We start from the raw sequence: 10436 nt of genomic DNA on the forward strand, positions 1-10436 counted from the left end.
AACTTATTCCTCCTACATAACTGTGTTTTGATACTCATTACTGAATATTTGCCTATCACTCTCCTCGCCACACACACACACACACACACACACTTATACCTTCTAGTAACACTATTCTGTTATCTTCTATGAGATCATTTTTAGCTTTCAAGTAAGAGTAAGAACATGGAGAATTTATGTTCCCATGCTTCAGTTATATGGTTAATACAATATTCTCTAGTTCCATATATTTTCTTGAAGAGACAGAATTTCACTCATTTAAAAAAAGGCTTTAAAAAGCTTCATAGTATTACACTGTATGTGGTTCACTTCCCCAAATGCTCATGAAAGTTGGAACTGAGCCAGACCAAAGCTAGGAGTTGAAAACTCCATCCTGCTTTTCCTTGTGGCAGGGACCTAATTAGTGAGTCATTGATTGATGCTTCTCCTTTATTCATGTGTGTTTTTAAACTTTCATTTCTTGTGTTCCAGCTCACTGAGTTTCATTTAGGTGATGCTTTTGAGTTTTTTGTGAGGCAACTTGTAAATATCATTTTCTTTATGATTGGTTATTGGTGCATTGTTTTGTACGTTTAGTTGACGTCATGCTGCTTGGTTGCTCATGACTTTTATGTCTGTGTGGTGATGCTCACACATTTCAAGGATGGGCTGATTCCAATCTTTACAAATTGGCTTTGAATGGCTTTCCTGTTTGGCTTTGAAATTTCTTTCCTATTGTACCTGTCCAGAGGTTCTTGACAACCTCTCATGCTCATGGATGACCTTGTTTCTGAAACCTTCAGACAGCCTGGCCTATGGTAGATTGCCCAGCTGGGTGGGTTTGATAACCTGAGCTACAGAGTTGAGCCTAGATTTTGGGTCCCCTGGAGAAAACCTGGGGCCTGTGTTATCTTGGGTTGGTCTGTAACCTGTATTTATCAATGTGGAACTGTACACTATATCCATGGTGAGTCTGGGGTTAGCCTAAGCTGGATCTGATATATGGGTCCATGACATGGGTCTGATCTGATATATGGGTCCCATGTGGACATGGGACTTGAGTAAGTCGTGCCTAGCTTTGTCATGAGTCAATGGAAATCAGCCAGGGTTCTGGGTTCATGTGTATACCCCATAGCTTGAGGTAAGGGGCAGTTCCAGATCCTTTGTATGTACAGGAACCTGTTGCCAGAATTTACTAGTGTAGTACTAGATAAAGGTTTCACAGGAGGTAGAAGCTGTGGGATTTTGCTTGGAGCTTACTACTGGAAGTATTGGATCAGTCTCTAGAGCCAAAAGAAATGGCCTTGTTCCCAGATTGATGTACACTAGTTTCATTCTAGATAAGCTTGGAAGTGCCCCATGAGCATGGGCTAGAGTTCTGGGTGTGAAGAGGCCAATCTAGATCGAGGTCCAGAGGGGAATCCTGGAGCCTGAATCCCATGGTGTCTCTGAATGTTCTGAGGTTCTTGAATACAGGCCTAAATGTCAGGGATGCTAGAGAAGGCCAGGAACCTGTTTCTGCCAAAGTGTAAGGGTTTAGGGACTGCCCTGGATGTGAGTTAGTCTGGAGCTTGTACCTGTGAACACTAGCCTGGAAACAGATTTGCAGGTGCAAACTTGCAATGTAGAAGGACTGAAAGTTGATTCTGCTGGGTCTGGCCTGGTGGTGAATTAGGCTTGAAGTTGCATCCTGAGGGGACCTTCAGGGTTGTAGTGGGACGGGATAGTATTGTTGTGCCCAATGGAAAGTCTGACATTCACTTCACTCTCTTTCCTCCATGTGGAGGCATCTGGAATGCTTATGATAAAGGTGAGGGAGGGGTGATGTGGTAGTATGAAATTGTCATCCCCACATTTCTGCATTGTATATTTTGTAATTTATTTACTGTATCCAAATGTTATAATTGTTTCCTTAACTCTTGTGGTGTTTCAAATGGACCATGAGATTATAAGCATTAGGCAATTCTATTCTACCATCTTGATGAATTGTTTTTTGTATTGGATGTTTGAATCTTCCTTTAGTCTTGAAGACAAACCCAACTTCCCAAATATGGGTACTATGGCCAGGAGTCTTCTTTCCAGTTATTAAAAATTCAAAAACGAATTCGAATTTTCCAAGCTTTATCATTCAGTTAAAAATTCACATTGAATTTGTTGTCTTTTCATGACTTTTTCTTAACTTTTTTATACTCATTTGGGAATTTTAGGTTAAGGTTGTAACTGTGAATTTCTGTGCTTTTGCTTTCTTTAGGGACTTTATTTTGTTCTTTATTTTTGTCTTACCAGAATTTAGTATGCGATTTGACCATGATTTTCTTTTTGTTGCTTATAATATAACCTTAGGTTTTAGCCTGTATTTAGCAGGCATAATAGGAAGAAATATATATACTCTAATTAGTCTGCAATGAGAAGTTCTTATTTCTTACTTTAAAAAAATGTTACTGTTTTTTGGGCCTGGCAAAATGACTCAATGTCTAAATCCATACCTTGCAAGTACCAATATCCCATATGGGCACTGGTTCATGTTCCAGCTGCACCACTTCCTATCAAGCTCCCTTGTCATAGCATGAGAAAGCAATAGAGGATGACGCAAAACCTTGGGATCCTACATCCCTGTGGGAGACATGGAAGAAGCTCCTGGCTCTGGATGAGCTCAGCTCTGGCAGTTACAGCCATTTGGGGAATAATCAGCAGATGGAAGATCTTTCTGTCTCTCCTCCCTATAAATCTGATCTGCCTTTCCAATAAAAATTTAGTAAGTCTTTAAAAAAATGTTAGTTATTAAAAGTCGGAGTGATCATTTCTTCCCACATTCATATCTTCTGGTTTATTATTTGCTTTGTCTGACCCAAGAATTCTGTTGTTCAGGAATTTTTCTCCTTGTGTCGAATTTCTTTGCTTATTGCTGCTATTGTGTTACTATCAAACATTTCCTCGAGTTAGTGTGACTTTCTATTTTTCTCATTTATTGAGATTTTTTTTTCTTTCATTGTTAGCCATGTCTGATGATAGGAGAATATTTAATCCACCGAGGTAAGCTGAAAACAAATCTACTCATATCTATCCTTCCTAAGACAGACAGAGATATCCTCCAGTTGTGCCTCATTGGATGAAACAGTTGATGGGAAGGAACGTCCTCCAGAAAATTCCTTCAGGAAACAAGTAGAAATAGTAGCATCTTTTCCTGAGGGAAAACAGAAGGGAACTGCGACTGAAACTTCCGGTTGATAATTATCTCATGGAGTTCTGGATTTACTAGTTTAATTAGGAACTAGTAAGTTTTATTAGATTTCTTTTTATGTGTTCCCAGGCACAGATCTTGTGTCAGTGGTTACTCTGACACAGCTTGGCATAATCCCACCTCATCTGTCTTAGATTTTGCCTTTGGATGCTGTAGCCTAGCTTGACCTGGCCTGCCCCCAGTCCTACCTCTCACTGATGGGTGCTGGAACCTGGCTCTGCTCAGTCTATTCCTAACCCTGGCTCATGCAAACCGGTAGGTGAATGAGCCTAGCCCAGCAGGACATGCAGTCCAGCCTGATTTCTGCACTTGCCAGTGAGCTAAGGTTTGCTTGTCCCTGTCCAGTCCGCCCCCTTCCAAAACCAACCCACATACTTGCCAGCAGATGAAGCTACCATGCCTAGCCTGCCTGACCCCCAGGCCTGGACCATGCGTTCACCAGCCACAGCGATGACCCACTAGTGAGTTGCCTAAGTTGTTGCATTCAGCCCACTCCCAACTCCAGATCTCACGCATGCCAGTGGGTGCTAGGCCCTTGCCTGGCATAGCCTGCTCCATCTTGGCCTTTGTATTTCTATGGGAATTGCTCACAATCCCCCACAGAATCTGCTCTGGAACTGGTTCTTTCCTTCTCTCTCTCTCCCTCTATCTGACTTTTCAATAAAAACTTTTAAAAAGAAAAGAATGAAAATAAAACTTGTCAAGTGGGCATTTGTCCAAACAGTAAGAATGCCACTTGGGATACCCACACCCATATTAGAGTTCTTGGTTTGAGTCTAATCTCTGCTTCCAACTCCAGATTCCCGATAATGCCCACTCTTAGAGGTGACAGATAATGGGGGAAGTACCTGGATCCATGCCACCAAAATAGGAGTGAATTCTGTGGTGTTTTAGCTTGGCCCAGCCCCACTGTTGTAGGCATTTGGGGAGTGAACCAGTGGGTGGGGGAAATTTCTTCCTGTGCTTCAAATAAAATGAAGTCAATTAATAGTTTATCTTTTTTTTTTAAACCCTGTATATAAAACAGAAACCAGTGAAGTTTGAAATTTCTAATTTAAAAGTGTACTCTGGTGATTATAACTGTTTCTAGCTTATGTGGAAAAAGATTTGGTAGTAAAATTGAATTTCCCCTTACTGCGGAAAAGCTATTATCATTCAATCCAAGCATGAAAAGTCGTTAGACAATCTAGACCAGTGTAATAGCATGAGAAAAATGATAAAGTAAAGATGAATCTATGTTGCAAGGCAACACAACTCTGGAGTTGAAGAGGCTATTCATTTTAATTATATTGAATTCAGAAGTGAAATTGTGTAGACATGGTACAGCCAGAAGAAAATATTCTTGATAGTAAGTTGCTTTCTCGGTATGCACAAAAGATCCTTGCTGGTAAGCATATGAGTCTAAAGTTACCTGAGAGGCAAAAGGGATATGGGCTAATGCTTGCTTTCATTCTAAGTGGTCCCAATTTCAAAGTTTTGATCATTACTAATAGTGATTATAAACTATCTAGACAGAAAGAGATATAGAAACTACTGGCTTGGGAGTTTTTTTTTCTGAATGGTAAATCATTCATCAGTTTTCGATCTGTGCCTAAGTTGGTATCCAGAGTAGGTTTACTGGAAAATGTGAGATTTCTTGACTGTTGTTTTCCTTTTAAAAGATAATAGGTAAGGGTTAGCATGACAGACTGTTTGTATTAGTCAGAAGCAGAGATGCATACTGCATAGTACCTTTACTTCCCAATAATGCTAGTCTCCCTTGTACATTTTACATCGCAAATACATATATGCACATATAAATTTGATTACATATATGCACATACAAAATTTGCAAATAATTGAAAAGTGGAGCTAGAAAGAGAGGTAGAAAGAAAGAGAAATCTTTCATCCATTAGATGGAATAACTTTGCTTGTTGGTCGTCTTATACCAGAGAGAATATATTATGTTTGTCTTTTTGGGACTGGCTAATGTAACTAGTATAATGGTTTCCAGCTGGGATCATTTTGTGGCAAACAGCAAGATTTTGTTGTTCTTTATGGCTGAGTATTATTCAGTGGAGTAGAAGCACCACAATTTCTGTATCCTTTTCTCTGACAAGAGCATCTAGGTTGATTTCTTACTTTGCTGTTGTGACTTGTGCTATTATAAATATAGGGTTGCAAGTATCTCTCTTGAACTCAGATGTCATTTTCTTTGGATATATTCCCAGGAGTGAAATGGCTGGGTCATGTGGTGCATCCATTTTCAGCTATCTGCATACTCTCCATACTGACTTTCAAAATGGCTGTGCTAGTTTACATTCCCACCAACAGTGGATCAGAGCACCTTTCTCCCCATATCCTTGCCAACAACCGTTGCTTGCTCACTTCTGTATGTGGGCTGCATGGATGGAACATGGAGCTTCTAAACCTGAGAAGAGCTTGATTCCATTATTAGCCTTAGGAATCATGATCTAGTTCCAAGGTCTCATAGCAACAGGAGTGTTAGCTTTCTCTGCTCGTCTTTGCTGGATCAGAAATAGATCAACCGAGACACGAACTAACCTCAATATGGGATACAAGTATTACAGGTGAACTCTTAATCCACTACACCACAATGACATGCCCTCTTCATTTTACTGGTTTCATGGGTATTTTCACCAAAGATTCAGATAATTTTCTAAGTAGCTATGTTTCAACCTCAACTATTATTACGATTTGGGTGATATGGTTTTATATATACCTCCTAACTCCCCGCCTCATTTTTGAAAGCAAAGGAAACCAATGTCTTGACTTGTAATGAATCTTTTTTCATACCATTCTTTCTCTTTACCAAGTTCCCTCCTAGTGTTGCTAGCATCCCCCACTCTTCTTTTTATTTTACTTTCAGCATGGCAACGTTGATGGTCCATTTCTGCCAGGACAGAGTTCTGTAGCAGTCAGCTCTACAACGTGTGCAGTCCAGAGAGAGGAGCAGCATTAGTAGTGGCATCAAACTCCCACCTCTTCTGTTCAGCAGATGCTTCACAATGGTGGTAGTGGAGGCTGGAGCATTCGTAAGAATCACTTTCCTGTTGCTCTGGCTTGGAATATCTCTGCCCTTTTCTGGCCTCTTCAAGGCTGAACCTCAACATCAAACGTCTCCAGAAGTGGTGATCCCCTTGAGGGTGACGGGCAAGGGCAGAGGTATAGGGTCCCCAGGATGGCTCTCCTACAGCCTGCGGTTTGGGGGCCAGAGACACGTTGTCCACATGAGGGTCAAGAGGCTCCTGATTTCCACACACCTCCCTGTGTTCACCTACTCAGAGCAGCATGCCCTCCAGGAGGACCACCCCTTCGTCCCTGAGGACTGCTTCTATCATGGCTTTGTGGAGGGGGATCCTGAGTCCCTGGTTGCTCTCAGCACCTGTTACGGGGGTTTTCGAGGAATGTTAAAGGTAAATGACCTCAGTTATGAAATTGAACCTATGAGGCATTCTACCACCTTTGAACACCTGGTGTCTCAGATCAGCAGTGATGAGACACATTCCCAATACATTAAATGTGGATTAAAAGAAGAGGACATACCACATCAACACTTGGAATTTGAAAAGGCTGAAAACCCACCTCTAAAACAAAATCCTGCTGATGAGTGCTGGACTCACACATCATTGTTTCTGGAGTTTTTTGTGGTGGCAGATCTTGACTTCTTCACCTACTCCCAAAGCAACTTCTCCAAGGTGCAAGAGGACATAGTTCTTATTGTCAACATAGTAGATTTCATGTATCAAAAATTGAGTGTCTGTGTGATATTGATTGGGATTGAAGTCTGGAATCAAGGAAATGCTTTCCTGATGAGAAACATGAGACAAATCCTGGAAGATTTCTCTCAGTGGAAGCAAATTAGGCTTTCCCAGTTACAGCATGACGCTGCACATATTTTCATCAAAAATTCACTTATGCCCATACTTGGGCTAGCCTATGTTGCAGGAATATGCCGTCCTCCCCGTGATTGTGGAGTTTGTAATTTCCAAGGTGACACCTGGTCTTGTTTTGCTAACACTGTGGCCCATGAGCTAGGTCATATTTTGGGCATGCAGCATGATGAGAAATTCTGCTTTTGTGGGGAACCTGGTTGCATCATGAGTACGCTCAAAGTTCCAGCAGATAGATTCACAAATTGCAGTTATGCTGATTTTATGAATACCAGTTCACAACAGGGGTCTTGTCTGCATGATATTCCAAGACCAGAAAAAGTGTTTTTGCTGAAGCGCTGTGGGAATGGCATCGTTGAAAGAGATGAGGAATGTGACTGTGGATCTATAAAACAGTGTGAGCAAGATCCCTGTTGTCTGTTGGACTGTAAACTGAAGCCTGGGGCTGCATGTGCTTTTGGGCTTTGTTGTAAAGACTGCAAGTTCATGCCACTAGGGGAAGTGTGCAGACAAAATGTCAATGAATGCGACCTCCCGGAATGGTGCAATGGGACATCACATCAGTGTCCAGAAGACAGATATGTGCAGAATGGGAGTCCCTGTAGTGACAATGGCTACTGCTATGAAAAAAGATGTAATAACCATGACCAACAGTGCAGGGAGATTTTTGGTAAAGGTTCAAAGAGTGCATCTCAAAACTGCTATAAGAAAATCAACACCGAAGGAAACCGTTTTGGACACTGTGGTAAAAATGGCACAGTATACCTAAAATGTAATCCTTCTGATATCTTTTGTGGGAGAGTTCAGTGTGAAAACGTGGAAAGCATTCCTAATCTGCAAGATAAATCTGCTGTACAGCTCACTCACATCGATGGTGTCTCCTGCTGGAGTTTCGAACATTATTTAGGGATGGGCACACCTGACATTGGCGAAGTGAAAGATGGCACTGTCTGTGGAACTGGTAAGATCTGCATTCACAGGAAGTGTGTCAATATCTCTGTCATGTCACAAATATGCCTTCCTGAGACCTGCAATAATAAAGGAATCTGCAATAACAAACATCACTGTCACTGTGGGTATGGGTGGTCCCCTCCCTACTGCCTGCACAGAGGTTATGGAGGTAGTGTTGACAGTGGCCCAGCAACTTCACAAGGAACTGCTTTATTGTTGCAATTTGGGATCATTTCTCTGTCTGTTTTAATTGTTCTTCTGATTGCTGGGCTTTGTATGTATTTTTGGAAACCTTTTGGTCTCAAGACAGCTGCCTCATCAGGCTGAGGAACTGTTTCTGCCTTAATATTTCACATGCTATTATTAATCTCTTGGTAGTAGAAGTGTTATCCTGTGCTCCAAACAGTATATTTCTGACGGTTTTACAGATATGCAAAGTTATTTCTTTCCATTAGTATCAGAAACATTGTAAGTACAGATAGTTCTTAACATGTTCCTATGTATGGTTTATTAAGCAGAAAATAAACTCAGTCCTATTGAAGAACCCAATTTAGTCCTTCCAGTATTTTCTTAAAATAAATTGTTGTAAATTTATTTGAAATGGGGAGAGGGAGATTAAGGGGAGAGACAGGATGAGAGGCAGAGAGGAAGGGAGGATAGGGAGAGAGAGAGAGAGATTGAAATCAAGAGAGCCAAGAACCCAGAACCCCAGAACTTCATCTGGGTCTCCAACATGAGTGGCAGGGACCCAGCCATTTGAGCTATTACCTACTACCTTCCAGAGTGTGTTTTAACAGAAGGTCGGGTGGGACTTCAGCCCAGGCCTTTGATATGGAATTCATTTATCCTAAGGGACCACAGCAACAAATATCCACCCTCCTTTTTGTGTTTCTTGGGCATATATATGACTCAAAGGAAAGGCAGAAGACAGACTTCAGAGTGTCTGGAGATAAGTCTTGCATCTCTATTGCCATTTAATAATTCTGGAAAATTAAGTTATGCTGTGACGTTTTGTTTCAAAATTTGGAAAGGAAGAGGATAATACTGATGGCTCCACCCAACATCTGTCAACACAAAGGATGAAGTGCACTGTTGTTCATTATAAACTGGTGGTAATTTCTTTAATAAGAATATCTGACTTGTTGTGTGTGTGTGTGCTTCCTAACCAAGTTTATTTATTCTAACTCTGTCTTAATCTGGAAGCTTGAACATTTGTGTGTGTATATGTGTGTGTGTGTGTTACCTGTTTTGAATAGCAAAAAGATAGTGCTAAAGCCTCAATACTTATAGCAGCACTTCATACACAGAAGAAGTTGGAAAGAAGTAATGGAATTGAATGGAGTACTAAATTAGAAAAAGTACAAATAATACTTTCTTATCTTGGATACGTGATTCTGTTTCTCTTTTTAGAACTTCTGTAGTTTCTTGCCCTTCAAGTGACCTTTTTGATATCATTTTATATTACATTTTGCCAGTCTTGCATTCTTTAGCTGCTTTCTATTTAAAATGGAGTTGACTTTGTTATTCTTTACTACCTTGTTTATGCAGTTCCCCCTCGGCTAACCCTACTTATCAATCCACTCCACTTCCTTGCCTAAAAAATACCTATTCTTCTCTCAAATTATGGGAAAAGTCACATTTTAAGAAAAGTGCTTCTTCATTTTCTAATTTCAAAATTATTACTTATATTAGTATAAAGAGAACAGGCATCCTATAGAGTTCTAACAGATAATCGCATTTCCTTACCTCTGTCAAACCTGTCTGCATCATTCCTTCTCCTCTATTCCTTACATCAGTTTTTTTGCTAAGACATAATTTAAATCCACTTTATATTCACAGGCTTAATTCACCACTAATTGTAACATTGAACAAGTTATTAGGAAGACCAAAGTTCCACAGGAGTATAGCCAAGAGCCAAAAATGACAAATATATCAAAAAATGTCCATTGCATCCACACATATATTTTTGCACTGCATATTTGAACTGTCATTTGTCAAGAAAAAAACATAACATTTGGTTTTTGGAAAGAAGTTTATTTTACTGAGTATAATACCTTCCAGTTGGATTCATTTAGTGGCTAAATAGAATTTCATTCTTTTTTCCATTTTTTAAAAGATTTTTATTTATTTATTGGAAAGTCAGATATACAGAGAGGAGGAGAGACAGAGACGAATATCTTCCGTCCGATGATTCACTCCCCAAGTGACTGCAACAGCCTATGCTATGCTGATCCGAATCCAGGAGCCAGGAACTTCTTCTGGGTATCCCACGTGAGTGCAGGGTCCCAAGGCTTTGGGCCGTCCTCGACTGCTTTCCCAGGCCCCAAGCAGGGAGCTGGATGGAAAGTGGAGCTGCTGGGATTAGAACCGGT

General features: G+C 40.6%; 1 protein-coding gene across 1 annotated transcript; it reads left to right on the plus strand.

Annotated features, from left to right (window-relative positions):
• The first annotated feature begins 6228 nt into the window (after nt 1-6228).
• On the plus strand, nt 6229-8391 carry LOC121153233 (disintegrin and metalloproteinase domain-containing protein 21-like). The gene has a single exon (XM_040975709.1). The coding sequence runs from the start codon at nt 6229-6231 to the stop codon at nt 8389-8391; it is 2163 nt and encodes a 720-aa protein (XP_040831643.1).
• Nucleotides 8392-10436: the final 2045 nt, after the last annotated feature.

The sequence above is a fragment of the Ochotona curzoniae genome, unplaced genomic scaffold (genome assembly GCF_017591425.1).
Source record: "Ochotona curzoniae isolate NIBS_2020 unplaced genomic scaffold, NIBS_Ocur_1.0 contig_2688, whole genome shotgun sequence".
In the NCBI taxonomy this organism is placed as follows: domain Eukaryota; kingdom Metazoa; phylum Chordata; class Mammalia; order Lagomorpha; family Ochotonidae; genus Ochotona; species Ochotona curzoniae.

What these genes read in the sequence shown, in the direction of transcription:
- LOC121153233 (XM_040975709.1), top strand. Translation starts at nt 6,229, where the DNA reads ATGGTGGTAGTGGAGGCTGGAGCATTCGTAAGAATCACTTTCCTGTTG.